Source organism: Canis lupus, chromosome 26 (genome assembly GCF_003254725.2).
Source record: "Canis lupus dingo isolate Sandy chromosome 26, ASM325472v2, whole genome shotgun sequence".
NCBI lineage: Eukaryota > Metazoa > Chordata > Mammalia > Carnivora > Canidae > Canis > Canis lupus.
Genome location: NC_064268.1, coordinates 17,540,452 through 17,564,344, shown reverse-complemented (window position 1 = coordinate 17,564,344; position 23,893 = coordinate 17,540,452). Strand labels below are relative to the sequence as shown.

Genomic DNA, 23,893 nt, shown 5'->3' with positions numbered 1-23,893 from the left:
CACAGATGCACTGCTGGTTTTATCTCTGGGCACCCGAAGTGTTCCTAGGGGCCCATCAGGTACCAGGAGTGAAGAAGACTAGTCTGGGATTTACCAGCCTTCCACAAGGACATTGCCTTCCCAGTCCCACTGGGCTGTTAGAGACCTGAAGACAGGCTCTTTCAGTAATCTCTACCCCCAACGTGGGGCTCAAACTCACAACCCCAAAATCGAGAGTTGCCTGCTCTACTGATGGAGCCAGCCAGGGACCCCAAGAAAGGCTGTTTTTAAAAGGAAGGTGGAGATTTCTTTTTACATGTTGGCAGAATTTTGTGTTTCTAGGAAACCCATAGTGAAACAAGCCTAAAAAGCAGTTATTGCTTAGAAAGGTCAGTAGCATTCCTATACCAGCAATGTTGGTATAATAAATAAATATAATATTAATAAAATAATAATAGAACATAATGAAATCAGAGACAGGTGTCCGTCCCTTGGCCATGCCCAAGGCAGCCTTCTAAACTGGCTACCTGACTACATTGAGCAGGAGACCCCTGAAGGTGGTCCATCATTTTCCAGGTCATGTTCAAATCCCTTCCTAGTGTGAACACTCATGTGTGGGCATGCGCACATGTACACACACACAACCTGCTGTGTGTCGAGCCACCAGGTCTTTGCCTATACCTTGGAGCGTGCCCTGCCCCTTCTCTGCCAGGCTCTTCCCCACCCTACCCCTTCCGTGGAGGCTCAGTGCCAGCTGTGACTCCCCCAGATGCATCCCAGGATGTGGCCCCTCATCGGTGACCCCATGCACCCTCTGGACACTGGGATACTGGCTACTCTATATCATCATTGTTGATGTGCTGGCCCATCTCGCCCACTAGGTGACTATCAACTTGGTAGGACCAGGAATGAAGTAAAATAAAGATTCTCCGTGTAATGCTAGTATCAGAAAAAGCATCAGCCTATCAGAAAGTGCAATAACCGCAGGTTAGGGAGGCCATGGGGATTGCTGGGGACCGAGGTAAAGTGGAGAATACATTTGTCCACTTGTCCCATCCAGCCAAGGGGGCAGCTATTTCCCAGATCCTGCCATACAGTCCTATTTTTTTTTTTTTGAAAGAAGCTAGAAATTAAGATTTGTGTGCGAAATTTCCCTAGTTTCTCACTGTGGCAACCACTTCTATTTTTATAAACCATGGAGGCCAGAATATAGGTTCTTGGCTGGTCCCCGGTTATAAACTCTGTTCCGGAGTGGGGTAGGGGGTGGGGAGAAGAATCACGAACCAAAACAGCACATTGCTGTGATTCCAAAATAGAGATTTATTTATTAAGGATCATTTAGTTTCTGCATAAAAATCACCAATTGTTCCTCATTGGGTTTTCAACACACACACATCAATTCTTCTGGGGTTGCTTCATCTACCCCAACACTTTAAAAAATACAGCTCTTTTTTTAGCGCCAGGAAGGACAGTTAAGGCAGCGAGGCATTTTTCTTGGGTCTCAGCAGATGGAGGATTCACCCTCTCCCCCTTGAGAGAATACACATGGTAGGCAGTTTCTTAGGTTGGAAAAGCTGTCCCTGAAGAAAATAACTATGCAGAAGAATGCAAGTATAGTCATCTGTGGTCACTTATTTGTGCCTGATAGCTTTAAAATACACACACACGCACCCCCTTCGCCATCAAAGGCTTGCTGGTTGGTTTCAGCTATAAAAACACTGCCTGGCAAAAGACAGTAAGAAAGGACAGAATCTGTAATGACAGTGTTGTGAGGTTGGGCCGTGCAAACCACATGAGAAGACACACCAGTTTGCTTTTTAAAAAAAAAAAAAAGAAAAAAAAGAGCCCACCACAGGGGCCCTGTATAATTTCAAATCAAACTCCTCATGGTCCTTAAAATACCCAAAACATCATTCAGCCGGATCCTAAGGACACACGTTTCTTTTTCAAGTGAGGTGTATGACACACAGCTCCCCCAGAGTTAGGCTCTGCGTGGGGGCAAAACCAAAACAAAGAAACCCCTTAGGACTTGATTAGAAACATTAATTGATTTTTACCACACTGAAATGAAGGGATAGTCAGTCTGTGCTGTCATGAAATTCAAAGGGGATTCGGAAGTAGGGTTGTTATTTATTGCTCCGTTAGGATGAACCCCCAAAATGACTTTTAAAAAACCCGGGGTTGATCGTCCCCCTCAGGCCCCCAGTGGGCCCGGGCCCGGCCTCTGGGTGGCTGGGCGGGGTGGGGGGAGGCCCGCCGGTGTGATTCACAGTGATTCGGGTTCCCTGGTGCTACAAGCGGCCCCCGGACGCGCCTACACCTTGTAGTTGAGCTCGGCGTTCATCCTGGTGTACATCTCGTAGATGACGTCGATGGTGGCCGTGTAGTTGACCAGGAAGAGGCGGACCTTCTCCAGGCACTCCTCCTCCGTCACGTTCTGCCCCTTGGAGAGCGCTTTCAGGAAGTCGGACTTGTAGGGGGCCGCGTACAGCGCTGCCTTGAGTCGGGGACAGGGGAGGCGTTAGGGGACGTCCCCCAGGCCGTGCTACTCGTGGCGTGGTCGGCAGGGAAAGGAAGAGGGAGATGTGTGTGCCCTTCTACCCCCGTGACGGACGGCAGGACGGACACCAGCTTTGGGGACCCACAGACCTGGCTTCAACTTCCAGCTTGGGCCGCCGACTAGCTGGGAGCCTTGAGCAAGTTACTTAGCCTCTCTGAGCCTCAGTTTCCTCATCTGTAAAATGGGGATGGTGATGGCACCCGCTGAATCAGGTTGTAAAGGATCGAAGGGGTGGTACCCAGGGCTCCACGCGGCACCGGGCACCCGGCAGTGTCCGGCACCCAGGGGCCTCTGGCCTCTGGCCTCTGGGTTCCCTGCTCTGGAGAAGAAGGTGGACCAGGGAGAGACGACCGCTAATACGGACCGTGGCCTCTCTTGTCCTTCAGGGGACAACACTTCCCTAACTTTTAGGGCTTCCCTCACACTTGAAAAGTACCGAGAACCAGAAATGCACAAAATCGCAGAACCAGAAAGGAAACGGTGCGGCTGGGTGAGATGCCCAGGCTGAGTTTGAGCGGGGGTGGGGTGGGGGGAGTTATAAATAATATCATCACTATGAACAGCACAGCGTCAAGTTCCTGAGTGTAAACCGTGCGCCCAGCACTCCGTACACAGTAACCTGCTCAATCTTCACCACGACCCTTGGAGGTGGGGCTCAGTTTACACCCACTTGAAAGATGAGTACGCAAAGGCTCAGGGAGGTAGAACCTCAGACCCCATCTTACTGTGTGACCTGGAGCCAGACAGTTAACCTCTCTGAGCGCCAGATTCCTCATCTGAGAAAGGGGGTTAAGGATGTACCCACTTCACGGTGCCTTCGTGAAGGACACCGCCCGTGGGCAGCACACCCTGGGCCAGGTGCACAGGACACCGCTATCATTCGGGCACCGGTTGCTAGGCCTTTGCAAGGGAGCAACATACTGCAAGGAGGACAGGGCTTCACGGGCTGCCCAGGATGGGCCCTGCCCTCAGCACCACCAGGTGGCACCGCCCAGAGGTGTCCCAGCTTTTTGGGCCTATACCCAGACTGACTCCTGGGCCAGCCTGTGCCTTGTGGGAAAGAGACCAGCCTGTCAGACTCTGGTTCTCAGGGGAATGAGAATGGGCTGCAGGAGAGAGGGTGGCCAGGGCCCCCAAGGGCCTCTTGAGATCTCTGAAGTGGGCCTCTCAGCCTGGCGACCCTGGGGGCCCTCAGGCAACCAGGCTGGTGCTGCAGCCCATTTCCAGAAACTCTGGCCAATGTCATCCCAACATAAGCCACCAAGACCCTGTGGGCCAGTGTCTCTTCAGCAGATGCCCCAGTGGGTACAGGAGCCTTGCTTCTCTTCCCTGCTCAGGGTGAGGATCTGGGCAGATTTCAAAGGGGCCAAACGGGCCTGCCTGCCAGCAAGTCTCTGCCAGGTTTCTCCCACGGCCCCCTAGTCAGGCCTCATGGGACACTCAGCAGAAACCCATGGAGCATCTACAGTAACAGCCCCTGTGGCCAGAGATGGGACTGGGCAGGCACATGTGATAGGGCCCCTCAGCGCACCAGCCTCCCCTATAGACAGGGAGCCCTTCTGGAGCCCAGGCGGGCCACGGCTGAGGAGCGGCAGGTGTGGGGCTAGCTCACCTGGAAGATCTTCTGCACGATCCAGCCATGGTACTTCTTGAGGGCCATCTCGTAGGCTTTGGTGGCATTGACACGGATGAGGTTGGGGTGATTCTCATCCCGCTCCCCATCACAGATGCTCTGGAGGAATACCTGGATGAAGCGGAGGCCTCTGCAGCCCAGGAGAGAGATGGCTCTTCAAGACCATGCGCGTTCCTGCCCGACGCCCAGCCAGCACATCCCCACAGGTGGCAGTCCCTGCCGCATCTGGATGCCAGCACTTGCTGTGCGCCACGTGGCAGTGGTCACTCCTCAAGTGTTGTGCTTAACCTAGCTCACATGTAGCGTGACCACCCGGCTTAATGTGGCATCACTGTGGGGCCGTGTCTACCCAAGGCCGCTGCTGACTGCTGGCCGCTGACTGCGGTCCCTGCTGGGCTGTAAGGTCTACAAGGCCAGGTCTGGGGCTGTCTTACCCGCTTCTGTGTCCACGGGCCTCCCCTGGGCTGGCCCGCAGCAGGCGGCCGTCAGCGCTTGAGGACTGGCCCTTAGAGGGCTCACAGACCACGGACTCTGGACACACTGGGCACACTGACAAGCCTGACCCTGTGCCAGGGGCCCCCCACCTGCACCACTTCCCCAAAGCCACTGTCTGCATCCTCCTGTGGCCATTCCAGCCCTTCCTTCAGGTGAAGGGTGATGCTCTAAGAGCCAGGAGAAGGCCATGGGGCACAGCAGGGTGACAACATCAAAGATGGGTAAGTGCTAGTCCTCTAATGCACAGCATTTCATCTCCTGCTCCCTTAGCCCCACCGTCTACCTATTTCACAGAGGAGAACACTGAGGTGCCCCTGAAAGCCTTGGGCAAAGGCCAGGATGCGAACGCAGCTGTCTCACCCCTGAGCTGGACTCTTCCTTCGCCATCCCTCACTAATCCCCCAGGGTCCCTGGATGAACCCCCCCCCTCCTTCCCTACAGGGAGGTGGGGATCAGGTTGGAGGGCTCTCAGGGGCAGGAGCACTGGTGGACTAAAGTGTCTTCTAACTTTATCACCTGTGAGGTACAGGGAAGTCCTCTGTGCCTGGATCAGCCTGGGCTGTGGGACTGAGCCCAGGGGACAATCCCAGCCCTGTCCCAGTCGGCCACCTCTCTTGAGCCTCTGCCTCCCCCTACCTGGCCCTAATGACCAACCCTCTACCCAGCAGCTGGGATGCAGCACCATCTGACCCTGTTGCTGACCAGCCTCATGGCCTTAGGTGGCTCCCCCACAGCCCTGATCACACTAGGACTCACCCTCGTCCAGCCAACCTGGTCCCTCCCTGCTCCTGCCTCATGTCCAGAGCCTGCTGGACCAGACCCTCCCAGAGCAACAACACACTGGGCCTCTCCTGCCCCTCCCACCTTTCAAAGGCCTCATCCTCTTGGGACCTGCCTGCTCAGTCCCAGAGACTCTGCTTGGCACCCTTCCTCCAGGAAGCCCTCCCTGACTTCTCTCTGCTTTAGGCTCTGCTATCCTGCTGTCAGGATCCACATACCAGCCTGATGTCCCACCCAGGCTGTGGTACTCGCAGTGGGGTCCTGCCTCATTCAGTGCGGCATCCCACACACCCAGCACACAGCAGGCGCTTATTACGTGCTCAGCCTGTTGGCATCTCCTTTCACCTGCCCTCCCAGGCATCTGGCTTTGTCCCTGTCTGATCTGGACACGAACAACCTAACTGAGCTGAACATCATCATCTGCCTTGCTCCTCCTAAGAACCCATGGAGTGTGCTGATGGACAGACCAGGGCAGTTCTCATCCAGGCCTGGGAGTCTCTTGTTGGCAGACCAAATGGGCAGCTTGGTGGGGGCAGTTCCTAAAACATGTTGAAAGGGTGTTACCTATAGCCCACCTACCCTCTGAGGCCCACTAGGCTGCACCCTCCAGGGAGTGGACTCCCTGTTCCGTTTCACCAAGGTAGGTGGCAGGGAGAGGGGACTGGCTCCAGGGGATGGCGAAGAGACAGGGGAGGACCCTTCCTGACTCCTGACTCCAGGCCCAAGACAGGGCAACACTGGGAATAGCTGTGGGGCAGAGAGTACACCCCTGGCTGCTCTGTGGCTGCCACTGATATTTGCATAGCTAAAGGAGAATTTGTAGCTGGCAGAGAGCAGTGTGAGTGCAGCAAGCAAGGTGCCTGGCCTCTCAGCCTTGGTGGCCTTATCTGTAAAATGGGAACAGTATCTGACTTCAAGTATTTGCTGGAAGGACAATATATATAGTGATTATGAGCATTCTCAAGTCTGGGGTAGGATCATCTGGGTTTAAATCCCGTATCACGGTACCCTGCCCCCAGCCCATAGAACAAATCTGTGCAAATTGGATAGAGTTCCTTTTCCTCAAGATACTGTATTTCTGTCAAGGCACTGTCATAAGAAACAAATCTACCATGCAGGACATCTTTGTGCAGTGCACAACCTGGACAACTGTACTTAGACACTGAATCCCAGCTCTGACCTTGCGACCTGGACATGTGATTTGGCCTCCAGAGCTCCCAGTGGCCTCCCTCTGTGAGGTGGGGATAATTACCACATCTTACCCCCAGTGTATGAAATACAATCATGCATATGAAATGTTTAGCACAATGCCCAGAGTATGCACTCACTTGCTACATCTTTGATGGGACTGGAACAGGGAGTGTCACTATCAGTTGGGCCTTGGCCCCTCGGGCACTTTTCCTCAGCTACTAACTAGCATCACACAGGGGAGCCCATGTGAAAGAAAAGGAGGTGACCTCGCAGGGCAATAGGAGGGCTGGACGTTCCTCTCCTGCTGAGCAGGGCCCTCGGGCCACACAGCCACACACACCCTGCCACCCAAGCCTGTCACCTTTTCAGCCACATCAGCGCCAGCGTGGCTCCCACTTTGGGCCACTCTGCTCCGTACATTTCCTTCTCCACCTCTAGGATGTTCTGCAGGGTCCGGAACTTGGCCGGGTTGGTGTCATACACAGCTTTGATTTTCTGAAACAGAGCACGTGTAGTTTTCCTGGTGGAAAAGCTGTCCTCACAGGTGGGCAGCCCACATCTTGGTAGGGGAGCAGCCCTCCCCTTGCCCCCAGCGCCGAGACCAGTAGGAGGGCTCGTAACAGTCACTGGCTGGGGGTATTTACAGAGCACCTCCCGTGAGCTGAGAGGGGCAGAGTGCGCTATGGGCGCTGCTTTATTTGATCCGTACAGCGACGCCAATGTTGCTCTGTCACGATCCCAGTTTGCAGATGAGGACATCGAGGCTCAGAGAGGTGAAGTGATAGCTGGTACAGGTGGCAGCGGGTTACAGCCCAGACGGGCTGCAGACTCCATGTTCTCCAGCCACTACCGCTAGCTCCTCCGACACCCAGTATCTGAAGTGGACAATCGCTTTGGGATACAAGGGTGTCCAGGAACGAGGCTCCTGAGTTGGAGCCAGGCAGTTTGGATCTGAATCCCACCTCTGCCCCTTCCTTGCTGTATGACCTCAGGTGAACCTCAGCTTCCTCATCTGTAAAAATGGGGAGAATGACAGACCAGCCTCAAGGGCTGCTGGGATGATGTGATGGGACATGGTGCACCTGAGCCTGCAGGCCAGGCCCTGTGTGGATCCTCACAGGGAGAGGGTTGGTGGCTGGGAGGAAGCAGTGGGGACTCCTAGGAACAGTAGAGAAGAGGGCTGAGCCGATGCACCGGTGGACTTTGGAGTTCATTTTTTATTCGGTCCGGGGTGCATACAAGAACCAGGGGGTTCCTTCTCGAGTCAGTCCTCCAGACTGCGGGCCTGGTCAGGCTGGGACTGGGGGTGTGACTGCAAAGGATGACCAAGAGCCCTGAGCCGGATGAGCTGGGGTCACACACGTTTTCCACATCTCCTTCCTGTTCCCCAACCCGCGGAGCTCATGACAGGGAGTGGGGCCCTGGTGCCCAGCACGGGTGTAGATTCTCCACGTGGGCTCCCAGCTGTGGCTGCCAGGCCAAGATACATACCGTGATGTTGCCGCTTATGTCTGCCTTGATGGGAGTAAACACTGGGGACCCGAGGCAATCTGAGGGCAAAACAAGAAGAGAGATTCAGATTCCCAGTGAGGATGAGATTCAGGAACTCCATAAACCCTAGAGGCTTGGGAAGAGGAAGCAAGGTCACTTGGTATGTGGAGGGAAAAGCAGAGCTGTTTATAGGTTCTTATTTTACTTATTTATTCATGAGAGACACAGAGAGACATATAGGCAGAGGGAGAAGCAGCCTCCCTGTGGGAAGCCCGATGTGGGACTCCATCCCAGGACCCTGGCATCGTGACCTGAGCCAAAGGCAGACGCTCAACCACTGAGCCACCCAGGTGCCCCTGTGTAAAGGTATTAAAAAGGCTGATGGGCAAACTGATTTGGTGTGCTGGGCTCCCGGTGAGACCAGGTTTCCAGCTGTCGGGCTTGTCAGAGCCTCTAAAATGCAACTGGACTATCTAGGGGGCAAACCCTTTTGTCCACAGCACTGCGTCTCCCTCCGACAGCACCATCTAGAATCTTGTGTGGTGATGGAAATGTTCTGTATCTGCACTAATACGGACCCCGTGCGGCTACTGAGCACTTGAAATGCGGTGTGACTGAGGAACTGGATTTGTAATTTTATTTGACTTCTGTCCACTGAGATGTAAATAGCACATGTGGCCGGTGGCTACCATATTGAGCGGCACAGCTGTATAGCACCTTGCAGAACTAATGCTCTGATAAACCCGTCTTGGCCAACAAGGCAGATCAGTGCTAACTGACCAGCTGGCCAGCAGGCAGATTGAGGGATTTTACGAGGCAGAAGAGGGGCCCGATTGATTACAAATGACCTTCTCATTCACCAGCTCCTAGGAAGGAAATGAGCTGGTGACTCAGAGGCTCCACCGTTCTGAGACCCTGCATTAGAACCCCGGAGAACACACCAACAGTGGGATTCCAGTCACTCACGGAGCACAGGAATGTGGGCTCGATGCCCCCACCCCTGGCAGGGTGGGCTGGGATGTGTCCTTTCAGCTCTGGCCTCGGCCTTCCCACCTAGCCAGTGGGGCAACAGGACCAGACATGCTGCGAGCAGGACTTGAAACAATCCACTTCCCAGATGCGTTTTATCTCTGGAATCGGTATGTTCTAGTTAAGAACATACTAGTTAAGAACTTTTTAGGGAAAAAGCTCCTGGCTCCTTTCTTGGTGTTGCCAATGACACCTGAGTTGACGGAAGGCAGACCTAGAAATTGGTAGACCTGAAATGTGAACAGCCTTGCGGCCACCCCCCCCTCTCCTTTGTGACCCCCCCTACCAGACCATCACGGGGACCAGAGATGAACAAGCTCAACATGGGCTTCACCCTCAGGGCCTGAAGACAACCGAGCTCCCCCATACACATTCTCACTGTCCTCAATGCTGTGTCCAGAGACCCACCATGCCTGATACAGAGCCCAGGGGACAAAGATGCCTGAGCAGGCCAGAGGGTTCCAGACCCACGGGGGGGGGGGGGGGGGGGGGGGGGGGGCGGGGGCGGGCAGGGGACACCAGTGCCAGACTCTCCTTGCCCAGCAGGGGCCTTGGTGTGCATGCCACCTTGACCGCACAAGACCAGAGGAATGGGGGAAGGACAGCCACAGGCTGAATTCCACCCAAGGTGACCTGGCACACCTGGCCAGCCATCTGGAACAGTCTAAGCATAGCTGTTAAAAGAGGTGCATTGGGGAAACAGCCTTAAGGTGCTATAAATGAAATACCCTAAAACCCAATGGAAAAAAAATGGGGTAGGCATCCAGCCAGGTGGGATTCGAATCCTACCCCAACCACGTCCTAGGTGAGCAAGGCTCCTCGTCTGTGTGCCTCAGTTTCCTCCAATGTCAAAAGGGGGCAGTAATAGTACTTAATTCATAGGGTTGTTATAGGAATTAAAAACCACATGTTGGATGCATGTAGCAGAGTGTCCAGTGCATGAACACTCAGTAAATGGAATTTGATCATTTTTGTGACCTCAAACTACACGGTCCAGCAAACCCAGATGTCACTCGGCTATGCTTATAAACCGCCAAGCCCTGCAGAATCTCTGCTGAATGGGAACCCATTGGGCTTGTGCCTGCATCCCCTCTATGCTCTGCCGAGCTGAGGCCCCTCGTTGGTGGGCCCAGGGTTGGTGCCTCACTTGCCCTGCTGCAGGCTCCAGGCACAGAATCCTCAGGCTGATTGGCCAGCCTTCTCTCAGCCACTGGGCTTCTCTCCCACGCCTGTGGGGGCAAACCCCCCTCCATAGGGCCATGCTGGTGCAGCTCCAAGGCCGAGGTGGTTGGCAGGGGATCCAGGTGGCTGGCCACACAATCCTGAGCACTCTGGCCTCAGAGACCTACCTGCTTATAAGGAGGATAACTACTCCATCCCACTCCCCCACCCTTTTTTTTTTTTTTTTAAGATTTTATTTATGTATTCATGAGAGACACAGAGACAGAAGCAGGCTCCATGCAGAGCCTGATGTGAGACTCGATCCTAGGATCACACCCTGGGCCAAAGGTGGCACTAAACTGCTGAGCCACCGGGGCTGCCCTCCATCCCGCTCTTTAAGCTTGTCTGAACCACTGACTTCATCTGGCAGAAACCAACCCCCCGGAGAGGTCATGCCCATCCCGACCCTCACTGGGGCCAGGCAAGTGCCATGGATGTGCTGCATGTGGACTGGTGCAGCCCTTCTAAAGGGATGGCTGCTCCCCAGCTCTGGCTGACGGCTTCATGTCCCCACCTTCCAAAAATGTAGACTGTCCAAAGACACAGGGTGAAGGGACAGATGGCCAGAGGGATGTCTAGACAGGTGCAGTAAAATATTACAGAATACAGGTGGTGGGTATACAAATATTCGCCGTAAAATTCTTTCAATTTTGCCTTATGTTTGAAAATTGTCATGGAAGATGCTGGGGGAAAAATCAGCATTTTTTGCTGTTTGTTACTCATAAAGTCATATATTTTCCTTCTTTTTTTCCAAGTCCGTTTCACTGTGATAGCAGACAGTGCTTGAGGTCCCTATGTACCATCTGTTCCCAGCCCCCTTTGGACTTGAGCTCTGAGAGGGTAGAGACCAGATCACCTGGGTTCCCCTGTGTCCCCAATGCCTGGCAAGGAGCTGGACACCATCAGGCACCTGGGTGGCATCTGTGGCACGAAAGAGGTGGGAAACATCCGGTCAGGCTCATTTTCTGTCCACTTTCTCGTACTGCCAATGGACCCAACATATGGTTCTAAGCACCCACACAACCAAGACGGCAGAGACTATGGGAAGGGGCTCAGGCCTGTTTCCCTGTCTGTGAAATGAGAACACTTAGTAGGACCTCCCCCAGTGGGCCGCTGTGAGGGGGAGAGGCATCCTATGTACCAGGTGAGCGCTTGGCACACTGCCATGATTGCTACAGGCTGATTTCAGGGAAAACCTTCCAAGGGAGGAGACAGAAACCTGGGGCTTGCTTACAAGAGGTCATCATCAACCATGCAGGGGTGGTTTACTGGCTCGTCCCAGTGACTCGGGTCATTCGACATGCATTTCAGCAGAAAAATGTTATCCGACTTCCTTGGCTCTGAAAACAGCTCTTGTGCGGTTCTGGGCAGCCTGGCCCTGGTGGCAGGGAGAAAGGCTTTTTGTTTCCCATTCTCCTGACAGTGCGCTATCCAGGTCACGAGGCCGCCATGGTCAGCAGGAGCTGGGCCCTGACAGCAGCGGTTATTGTGTGTCGCGGCCACCACTCAGGGACAGGGCTTCTGCTCCAGCAGGGGTAGGCATGCAGGCCTCGAGCCTACTTCTGGAGCTGGGAGCAGAGCAGGCGCCGAGAGGGGCGGCAGGGTGGAGGGTGGGGTGCGGACCCCAGAACTGCCTTCCAGCAGGAAAAACATCTCTGTGGATCCGTAAATGTGCCCGCTGAGGTCACGTTAGGAGCACCCTGAAGCAGGCCACCTGGAATCAGGGAGGAAGTGGTGTGGTGCTCTAGAGTCTGCTCTTCTGGGTTCAGATCTAGGTCTGGTATAACTCTGGACAAGGGACGGAGCCATGCCGGGCTCAGGCCCCTCACTGGCCGCAGCCCACAGGTGCCGTGCGAACAGGAGGTGCTGCAGGCCCAGGTGAACTGAAATCTGCTTCAACGTGACCCAGCCAAGGCTCTGGGGCTTGTTTGTCTGTGGTGCATTCCAAGGCCACCAGGCCCAGAAAACCTGTCTAGGGTCACACAGGGGGAGCCAGGCACTCAGACATAATTACAGAACAAAGGCTGGTTCTACTACTCCATCACCTTTCTTTCTGGAATGTTTCCATCCATGTGAACTCAACAAAAGGGAGAGTATTCCGACAGGAAAACCACAAGATGATTTTAATCACCAAGTGCACAGTGGCTTTTCGGATAGTTTAAACTCAGGCTGGTCCCTGCTCTGGATAGAGCGTGACACCATCCAGGCTTACCTTTCCTATAGTATGCAGCCCTGCCCCAAAATTACCTTTCTTGTTTTACCAGTTTTGCAGATACCTCAAAGTTGTGTTTTATTGTTGTTAGCAAACAGGCTCTTTAAAATGTCATCCAGAAGCCCTCTGCCAGAGGGGAGGGAGAGGGCTTGGATGCCTTCCTGGCTCCTCATCTTACCTCCAGGCAGAAAGGAAGTTGTCTTTGAAAAACAAAAACAGGGACTTCTAGGTGGCTCAGTGGTTGAGCGTCTGCCTTTGGCTCAGGGCGTGATCCCCTGGTCCTGGGATTGCATCAGGCTCCCTATAGGGAGCCTGCTTCTCCCTCTGCTTCTCCCTCTGCCTTTGTCTCTGCTTCTCTCTGTGTGTCTCTTGTGAATAAATAAATAAAACCTTTTTTAAAAAATAGAAAATAAAAAAAAAGAAAAATCAGATATAACTCCACCATCTCACTTCATAGGACCAACTCTAATGGGCACAGATTCTAAATACAGATAAGCCTTGGTTATCAGGAATATGTGGCAAATGGCCCCTTCTGTTTGGTGTGGAAGGTTTTTCTAAGCCTGCTACTCAACCCAGAAAGCATAAGGAAAATACCACAAATCTGATTTCAAAATCCAGAGACCTCTTGTATGGAGCATAAGGATAGATCCCATCACTAATCACAGGCAAGCAACAAACTGATGATGACTGGGGTGCTGATCAGTGAAACAAACCATGGACTAAAGATTATTGTCCCTAATATGTAAAGAGCTCTAACAAACCAATAAGAAAAAAAATAGCTCAATAGAAAAATGGCAAATCACAGAACAACAATACCTTATCTCAATAATAAAAAGAAAACAAAATTAAATCAGTGAAGTATTTTTTATCTACCAAGGTTTTATGAATGCACGGACCTTTTCTAGATGAACCATTTTGTATGGAACTCATCAAAATGTAACACAGATATCCCCGCTTTCATACAGCAAGCCAAGCACAGTTTTCTAAACAGGGCCATCACTAACAATATAAATTATGGTAAAGATGTGACCCAGTAACATCGCAGACCTCCTTAACCCTTGACTAAATATGGTTCTGCACAGTTTAAAAGGAACTTTTCTTGATGGGTGGTGGTCACTTCCTCCTGCAGTGCTTTCATTCTGATAGACACTTGGAAAATAAATAGCCAACTGTGTCAGCATCACCTGCAAAATAAGAGGATATAGGTACCAAGCAAGCATTTTGTGTGTGACTCTGTGACCATTCTGGCTGGATAACCTCCTACCTGGGTCTTCACCATAGTTCAGATGAGTGTGACTGCTCAGACAGCAGAATTCCCCACGAGCCAGCAGTCACCATATGCCACTCAGAATCAGATTCATTTCTGCTTTCTCTGGCCTTAAGGTGGTTGGAAAGCAACAAGCGCTGTACACTGAGCAAGACCACAGCATGCTATGCGCAAGCTGCCCAGCAACACCTGCCCGACCCTGGGCAACAGGGTGATGGGACCACCCTGCCTGACCCACCCCCTGTCATTTCATTGCAGGAATAAGAAGCAGTCCATTTCTCAGACACACGCCTTCACTTTCGGCCTGTGTGATTCAGGATGGAAACACCTAGCCCGACCTATAAGTAGTCCAAAAAGGAAGAACAGAATGCCTGTGTCGATGCTAAGAGCCTGGTTTGGGAAGGTTCTATTTCAAATTCAATTTGTTTTTCAATAGCTGAATAATAAGGTTTCATTGTTAAAGATGAGGGGCAGGTTAACTTTACAGGTCCTGGGTTACAAGGACCATAATGAGAGGCACTCAAATTACAGCCGATGGAGATGAATCATTTATTAATCCACAAGTATGTGGGGTGGTGTGGTGTATGTGTGGGTAAGTGGGTGGGTGTGGGTGTGGATGTGATGGCTCAGTTTGCAACAAGGCCTATTTTGAAGAAAATGAACCCTGAAAACACCCACCTTCCTAAAATGAAAACTTACTGAGATAAGGCATTTTATTATTGTTATTCTGTGAATAGCTATTTTAAAAAATCCTAGCTAAAGAAGAAAGAATGTTTACAAAATAGTCTCAAATGTTGCTTAAAAGTCACTCCTATGACATGCCAACTACTCTCTATCCACAGTTGTCCACTTTGGCAAAAACCAGCCTTAAAGTGGGGATGTGGTTGGGGAATGGGTTTTTCTTTACTTGCTCTGTGGCCTGGGAAAAGTTAGTTAACCTCACTGAGTTGTGGTCTCCTCATTTGTAAAGCGAGGCTGATAATGGACCCCACATCATCGGGTTGTTGTGAGGCTTACATCAGGTTGTATAAAGGGCTCCACATGGTCTCTGGTACGTAGCCAGTGCTCCAGAGGAAAGAAAGTATTCTTTATGTTTATTATTATTGTTATTATAACATCATTTTCATCTTTTTCAACAGGCAAAGGAAATCCAGAAAAGAACAATCCCAGTGACTGAGGAATCAAAGGACAAAGAGAGGAAGGGAGGGGAAGAAAGGGGGATCCAGAAATGGGGATGGATACAATTAGCAGGAAACCTCCAGTCATAAAATCACAAATTCAAATGTATTCCGAGCCAGCTAAAAAAAAAAAAAAGAAAAAAAAAAAAAAAAGGCGATCTCAGAAGGGAGTGGAGTAAGGAACTGGGGAGAAGAGCAAGGCAGAAAATGAATCATTTCCGAGCACAGGGAAGTGTGTGCTGGCTGGCTTTTATAGGACCCTGGAGAGGGCTGATCAGCTGTAATGACTTTAAAAGCTCAGCTACAGTTAACACTCTAACAATAAAAAAAAAAAAAAAAAAAAAAAGCAGAAAAGAAAAAAGGCCCCTGATACAAGTAACGCTGTAAGAAGGTAACAAGAGGAGTTAACACCCACCCAGGCCTTTTTTAAAGGGAAACAATGAAACCTAAGACCATCACCTCACCTTGCCATTCCAAGGCTGGGGAATAAGCACTGTCAGGCCAGATGGGGATGGCCTGGTGTTCCCCTCCCCCCACACTGCCTGGGCCAGAAAAAAGGGCTGTTTTTGCCCGAATAAGACTGCCCTTCCTCGTCACAGGGCCAGCCCACTTCTAAGCCCTATGGACCTACTTTCTAGCTGTGCCACATGGTCAGGTCCCTTCACCACTCTGAACCTCAATGTCTTCTGTAAAATGGTGCCAACTCCTCATTCAAGTAAGGTCATGATAAGGCTTGGAAAGGAAATAGCGGCAAGTTCAAAGCTTGGCATATGGGAACCACTCAAAACGGGGGTTATTATGCTAGCTATGATTGGGCGCATGCATTACACCTTACAAAGCCCTCAGTCATTCATGTCACTTTCTTTCCCTTTTTTTTTTTTTTTTTTTACTTTTTTTTTTTTTACTTTCTTTCCCTTTTGCTTTGACACTGGCTGAGCAAATCCACTGGGCAGGCCCTGGGAGGGCCCACCTTCTGCCCTTGAGGGATTCGCAGTGGGACACTGGAGGTGAGGAGGGGCTGGATAAGCCAGCAAGACACAGAGTGGAACTTAGGTCTTTTCTCTCCTGCTTCTCCATTTTATTCCCTCCAGGAGCAGAGGCCAGACTTCAGCCATTGACCTCAGGGCCAGACTTCTCTGAACATGGAGCTGAGGAAGATCTAATCACTGTCCCTGGGGGACAGAGCAGGCAGGCACCTTGGTCTGTGCTCCGCGCTGACCTTTGGATGTTATAAATGAGGGTGCTGGAGCAATCTCAGACCAGCCGCCAAGCAGCTCTGCTGGCCCTGAGTCCTGGCAGTTGGCCACCAGACCCAGAGAGCTTTTTTTTGGAAGATCTTCATTTCCCAAGGGCTGTGTGGCAAGACATGCAGTGTCTGAAGGCCTGAGGCCTCCCCATCCTATTATGTGTGAAGATGGGAGTGATTCAGGGCACCAAGTACCAAAATCATTTGGGAAGATCACTTCCATTGACCCTCCTGAGAAGGTCGGGGCTGCAAGCCTAGACAGGGGATGAATTTCTACATGCACACAGCCTTGGCACCGTGGAACCAGGACTGGAACTCGGGCTGGCTGAGCCTGACAACAACGCCGGTGTTTCTTTTCATTCATCTACCTATGATGTTCAGAGCAGGGACTTCAGTAGACAACAGACCTAAGGTGTCTTAGTCTGCTGTCTTGGTCACCTGAAGTGACTTCCCCCTTGCTGGGCCTCAAAAGCAGCCAACCACGGCTGTCAGGGAGACAATGGGCTAACACACTGGGGCCAGGGGGTAGTTGGATCTTACTTGGGCCACAGGAGACGGCAAGTGGGATGCGTGAGAACATCAGGCACGTGTAGGTGCTCTTAAAGTCCTGGGCCCTCACTACCTACAAATGCACCACCAACTAACAACAAGAGTCTGCAGGCAGTTTCAAAATTGCAAAAACCCATTGCAGAAAGTGTATTTTTGGCTTCTTCCTCCCACAGGACATAGTTTCTTCCTTCTAGAAGGGTCCCTCCCAGGTACACAGGCTATGTCCCGTCCCTAGAGAATCCAGCCCTTAACAAACACTTGACCAAAATGATAACTAACCTGCTATAGTAAGAGGGTTAATAAATATCTGTGTTTATAAACTTAAAAAACAAAACAAAACATTACAGACATCTGATAGATGGTCAAGTCCTGGAAGGTGCTTGTCACAATGGGGAGAATAACCTCCCCTGAAGAAGGAGAACTTCTTACTCATAGACCAAGGGGTGCTGGTGGAGCTGGTTCCCAGGCAGTTAACACCATGTCCCAATTATAGAAAAATCTGACCTGTTTGAGACCTCCCCATGGGATGACTTCCATATCCTCGTCATTCAAACTTGCATTCAAAGGATCAAGGGTGGGATGCCTGGGTGGCTCAGCGGTTGAGCATTTTCCTTCGGCCCAGGGCGTGATCCTGGGGCCCCAGGATCTAGTCCTGCATTGGGCTCCCTGCATGGAGCCTGCTTCTCTCTCTGCCTGTGTCTCTGCCTCTCTCTCTCTCTCTCTGTGACTATCATAAATTAAAAAAAAAAAAAATCTGTCTCTCATGAATAAATAAATAAAATCTTTTTTTTTTTAAGATTTATTTATTTATTCATTCAGATTCAGAGAGAGCAAGAGAGAGGCAGAGACACAGGCAGAGGGAGAAGCAGGCTCCACGCAGGAAGCCCGATGTGGGACTCATCCAGGGTCTCCAGGATCACACCCCGGGCTGCAGGCGGCGCCAAACCGCTGCGCCACGGAGGCTGCCCCTAAATAAAATCTTAAAAACAAAAACAGAAACAAAACAAAGGAGCAAGGGTTATGGGCAAACCAATGATGGGGCACACACCTCAGATGAAACCTGCATATCTGGTCTGCAGTTCCCAGAATCTTAGATGAGTCCTTGTGGGCCCAGCAGAGTCCTGGACTTCAGTAGCCAAGCAGGCTGGCTCCATGGGGGCACAGGAGATGGGGGTTCTCCTCTTCCAGACAGGAAGCCAGGAGAGCAGGCAAGCACAAGCCAAAACCACTGCATAAGGAGTCCCAAGGCCTGAGTTCTGAGTTCTAGCTGGACTCTACTGGTTACCCGCCCTGGGCTGTGTGACCCTGGGCAAGTCACCTAGCCTCTTGGGCCTCGGTTTTTCTGGTTGTATAATAAGAAGCTAATTCTGTGCTTCTGGGCTGCCACTGGCCCCCCAAAATAGAGCAACCATTGAACCAAAGGGGTGGGAAATCACTCTTTTGGGGGTTTTCCCTATGACTACTTAATGAGCACCAGCTATGTGCAAGACCTAATTCTCTGGACATCCACTTAATTAAATAAGAGATCTGGATAAAGAAAAATCAGCCCCAAAATTTGAATTTCAAGCACTGAGAGATGGGAAGCATTCCCTTCAACCCCTGCATCTCAGTTCCTCCTTAAACAGTGAAAGCAAACAGGTGTGAAGTCATGTACTGTGTCTGGCTGACCTGGAGCAGTGTGTTAAGAAATGCTAAGGTTGTATCTAGACTTAACGGAAAAGAATAGTACCATGACTGATTAATAATGTCTGCCATGGGTATGGTTTGTGAGCTATGTATTTTAATTTAGAAAGAGGGAGAAAAGCCAAACTGCTTCTAGAAAGAACCCAGGGAGAAAAAAATAAGAATGAAACCAAAAGCATTCACTCAGCAAATACCACTAGCTCACCCAGGGCTAGGCACTGAAATAGCTCAAAGTCACAGACTGTGATAGTTCTAGGGTAGTCTAAGGGAATTAGGAGAGACTTTCTGGATGAGGCAACTTTCCTGTGGGAATAAGTGGAATCCAGCCAGGCACAAGGAAGGTGGTAGGCTGGAGAGGAGTGGTGTGCCAGGCAGAGGCAAGTGATGGCATGGTACCATTTGTGGGGCTGTAAGCCATTCAGAGAGGCTATAGAACAGATATGAAGGTAGGGTAATAGGGAGCCATTGAGGCTTTTAGGCAGGGAGTGACAAGATGAAATGACATCTAGGTCTCTCCCTCCGCCTCTCCCACTCCCTGGGCCCTCTGTTAATGCCGGAGGGCATTGCTGCATAATTGACCTAAAAGATGAGAGAGCAGACCTTACAGAAGTCAGTTGCAAGCTGATCACTCAGAGGTGAGATCCAATTACTAGGTCAAGGTGGAGGAACAAGATGGACACAGGGCTGGACATAGTAAAACCTGTACCGCTCCAGGGATTTAGGCTGGAGATAAGGAGGCAGGGCTAGCCCATGACGTGGATGCTCTAAGCCACATCTGACCTCCAGTCCCAAGAATCAGCATCCACCCACGGCCAACCAATTCTGTGACAAACCACACCTGAAAAAAGTGAAAGGGATGTGATTGCTCTAATAGGTTAAAAGCCTTCATATCCTTTGACTCAGAAATTTCACTTCTAAAGGGTAGAACTCATGAAAGAAGTATACAAAGGAACACGTATAAGGATGTTCATTGCAGCGTTGTTTACCGGAGCAGATAATGGGAAGCGACGTAACTGTTCTATAGCAGGGGACTGGTCAAATAAATGACAGCTACATTCAAACAAAAGAGTTCTAAGCAGCTACGAGAAACAATGATTGGCATGGAAAGATGCTGTAGAGCTGGGCAGAAAAAGCAGCTTATACCTTTTCCCTTAAAGATGGATAAGAATGAGTCCAGAAGGAAATAACCTGAAACATCAGCAGAGAGGCTCTCAAAACAAACTAAAAAAAAAGGGATCTCCAAAGGTTCTAAGAGGATTAGTTCCACATAGAGTACTGGCACATAGTAAGTGCTCAAAAAACGACAAGGAGATTTTTATCATTTTTTTCTTGCTCAACTATCCTTTGATAAGCAGAGCTTCCTGGTAGCATTATATACTTTTTAAAAACATAGCTTTCAGGGTGCCCGGGTGACTCAGTCGGTTAAGCATCTGACTCTTGATCTCAGCTCAGATCTTGACATTGTGAGATGTGAGTTCAAGCCCCACTTAAATAAAAAATAAATAAATAAATAAATAAATAAATAAATAAATAAATAAATAAATAAATAAAAAAAATAACAACACAGCTTTCAGCCCTTTGCCCTCTTTATACCAAGAGCGGTGGTTCTCAACCACATTTTGTCCCCTTCCGGATCTTTTTGGTTGTCACAACTTGGGAGAGGGGGTGCTTCTGGCATCTAGCCAGCCAGAGACGCCACTAAAACATCCTCCAATGTGCAAGACGGCCCCCCCACCACCACAAAGAGTGATCCAGCCTCAGTGGGCAGCAGTGCCATGGTGGAGGAGCCCTGATTTGGAGGCAACTGTCACTGCAACCTTTCTCAGACTTCTAACATCCCTTAAGCCAGCCAGACCTGCTCCGTTCAAGAGACACACATAAACCACCCAGATCATCCAGGTGACCAGATGCTCCCAAGATTTCATAGAGCCCCTGTGTTAGAGCCGACAGTGGATCTCAACTGACCCTTGAGTCTCAGAGAAAGCCCCTGGTGGGAGCATCCTCGTAAACCTTAAATCCTCAGGAGAAACTCTTCTCCCAGAGAGCATAATGGTTCAAAATGGATTATCACATTTTTTTAGAGTGCTAAGAATTATTCTGTGTGGGCCAACCCACTGGGACTTCTGTATAAATGGCGCTTCTGTCAGCAGATGTGATGCCCCACAGCACACAGCTCACAGCAAAGACAAGGGTCCTTTGAGATCAGGGAAAGGGAGGAGGGGATGCTCTTCAGCCCTGGCATCATAGCACGGCTGACTCCAGCACCCACCATCCCCTTCCCTCTAAAACCAGACAGAATCACATCCAATGAGGGTGCTCCCTCTCCCCGCTGCAGAACTGCAGGACATGCACCAATGCTGACCATAAGAGACGAAAAGACCACAGGGCTTAACTTGGGGTTTATCCATCTCCACACTGCTAACATTTGGGGCTGGATCAATTCTTTGTGATGATGCTTGCCCCGTGCAATGTAGGGTATCTTGCAGCATCCCCCACCTCTACCCACTACTTGCCAGCAGCACCTCCTTGCACACTCCCCCTCCCCGTCCCCCAAGCTGCGACAAACAAAAATGCCTCTAAACATTGTTGGATGTCCCCCCCCCCCCCGAGGGGCAAAACTGCCCCCAGCGGAGAACCACCACCTTAAACAGACTCTGAATCCTTGTCCAGGGCAAGCTGGTTCTGTCCTGTGAATGTTCCCAGAACAAGAGGCAAGGTGGGAGGCACACAAATGATTAATTCCTCATCGCTGATGCCAGTTAATTCCCAAGGCCCTGCCGGGAGAATCAGTGTTCTGTCAACACTTAAACACCAATAAGAAGCACATCTCATTCATTCCATGAGTATTAACTGAGGACCTACTATGTGCCAGGGCTGTTCTGGGTCCTGAGGATGCAGCAGCAGACACAAAAGCCCAAGATCCTGCTCTCAGGTTGCTTACCCAGGTCTGCAGGTCATACAAACCAGGGGACTGCACCTGATTCATCCAGCACTGATTCATCTACTATGTGAAGGAACCCAAATGGGATCCAGGAACCCATATGATGCACCAGGTGAAGCACTCCCCCCACACCTAGAGCCACACTCAGGGCTCTACACACATTTACTCCCAGCAGCCAGGCTTAAGGATCAGCATCCCCATTTCACAGATAGGGACCACTCACTAGGGGGATCGTGAGTGACCACCTGGGCGCCAAATCTCTTCAGTTGCAAGTCAGTCCGTCGTTCTGTCAGCTTGTGGTTTCAGCTTAACTCTGTCCTGGGGGCTGGTATCTTCCTGGCAAAAGGCCACTGAGTGCACCGGCACGGGGCTGGGCAAGCCCATGTGGAAGAGAGGAAAGCAGAGATTCCGGATGCATCCTTTAGCCAGGACCCAAAAGGCAAAGGGCAGGGAGCAGATGGTATTGTCTGTTATTTCCCATCTTCCATCCAGGGCCGGGGCTGGGCTCCGGGAGGGGAGGAAGGAGGCTCTGAAGCTGGGTTAGGGACTGGTCCAGCCAAGCACCCTGTGTCTGATGTCACCCCCACAAAGCAGCTTCCCCTGTCCCGACCCCTGTCCTAAATGGAGAAAAAACTTTAGGTGGTTCCCCCTAAAAAGGGGCGCCAGACTTTTGCAACTCCATCCTCCTCATCCTTCCCGGCTTCCTCATTCCACCCTTGGGAGTGGGGGTGGGGTGTCTTTGATCTGGAATTGAGGGAATTCTGAGAAAAAAAGAGTTTACAAAGTCCCAAGACGAAAAGACTACGACAATAAGGAAAAGAGAGGGCTTATGAAATAGGAGGATTATCCTAAGGGGAGGAAGCTGAAAGCCATTCTGAAAAGGAAGAAGGGAATGATGGGGTGAGGGATATAAGGGTATGGGACTCGGGGGAGAAGGGGCGGGATGCTTTGAGGGAGATGGAAGATGGGGAAGTTGAGGGTTTGGAAGGGTAAGGGGTGTCTGGGGGAGACGGATGATTGGGGGATCCCAAGGAAGCGGTGAACTGGGGGCATCTGAAGGATTCCGTGGAACGTGAAGTGCCTGGAGATGAAGGAACGGAGACGGAGCTCCGGGTGTCCGGGGAGAGATGGAGGATGTGCCATGTCGGAGAGAGAGAGGATCGGGGAGTGGTCTGGGTTAGGGAGGCCGGGGGTGCCCAGAAGGAAAGGGGTCTAGGTCTTGGGTGCCCGGGGAGATAGGATCGGGGGCGCCCGGGAGAGGGACGGCGGGAGGCTGGAGGCTGCTCGCGGGAGGGGGCTGGGCGTCTGCGGCAGCGCTGCGGGCCGGCTCCCCCCGCACCCCGGCTCACCGAAGAAGGGCGGCAGGTGGGACACCGCCTCCAGGAAGGGCCCCGTCTCGATCTGCTTGTCCGCGGGCAGCGGCTTCAGCAGGTGTTCGGCCAGCAGCGCCATTTCGGGGTCGAGGCCGGCGGTGATGCCCCAGCCGGCGCCGCGGGCGTCCACGCCGCCCCCCGGGCCGCCGCCGTCCGCGCCGGGGCCGTCACTGCCGCCCGCCGCAGGCTCCGGGGACGCCAGCGTCGCCACTTCCGCCCGCGCCGCGCCCCGCGTAGCCGAGCGCTCAGCGCCGCCCGCAGGCCGAGAGCCTAAGCGCCCCGCCGCGCCGCCCCGCCCCCGCCCGCCCGCGCCAATCCGCGCCCGCCGCCGCGCCCGCCCGCCCAATCCGCGCCCGCCGCCGCCCGCCGCCGCGCCGCCATTGGTCAGGGGGCGGGGCCGGCCTGTGCGGCGCGGAAGCGCGCGGCCTCGCGGGGCCAGGTCCGCCCGGGCGAGCCGCTCCCGGGTGAGCCTGCCGCTCCCAGGTGGGCCTGCCGCTCCCGGGTGAGCCTGCCGCAGGTGTCTCCTGCTGCCTCCCGGCGTATTCCCCCTCCGCCCCCAACCTGGGCGGGCCGGCTCGGGTCCGGTCCTCGCCTCCTGGGAGCGTGAAACCGCTCAGGTTACATCCCAGCCCACCTGCCAGCCCGGGTTTCAGCCCAACGCAGCCAGCGCCCCCGAGGACACCTGTTTCCCCAGAAACAGAGCCCGGCCTCCAACAGCCCCAAATAACCCGTTGGGCACTGCTTGGGTCACAGTTCTCTTTGGCTGCAGCCAATGGGGGCGTTTGATTCTTCTTCAATGATGTTAGACCTATTGGACACTGCTCAAGTCACAAGCTTAGCGCAGCCAGGCCTGGCTGAGACGCCTGTTTCTCAAAATCTGCGGTCCAGCCTGACCCGAACAGCCCGATGTTGCCTGATGGACCCGGCCTGGTTTACAATCCAACTCGACCACCACCCGACTGGACACTCCTTTCGCCAAACCTAACCTCGCCTCTACAGCCCAGGATACATGCTTCTCGCCCCTTAGAGCACAAGTCACATCAGTCACAATCCACCTAGATGCTG

General features: G+C 52.1%; 1 protein-coding gene across 1 annotated transcript; it reads right to left on the bottom strand.

Moving 5' to 3' along the window:
* Positions 1–1,279: 1,279 nt before the first annotated feature.
* Positions 1,280–23,058, bottom strand: LOC112676704 (glycolipid transfer protein). The gene is made up of 5 exons (XM_025474260.3): positions 22,805–23,058; positions 8,130–8,188; positions 7,000–7,133; positions 4,152–4,302; positions 1,280–2,476 (listed from the first exon to the last, which is right to left on the bottom strand). Exons 1-5 carry the CDS (start codon positions 22,905–22,907, stop codon positions 2,294–2,296), a joined length of 630 nt encoding a protein of 209 aa, XP_025330045.1. The 5' UTR covers positions 22,908–23,058; the 3' UTR covers positions 1,280–2,293.
* Between the last annotated feature and the right edge of the window lie 835 nt (positions 23,059–23,893).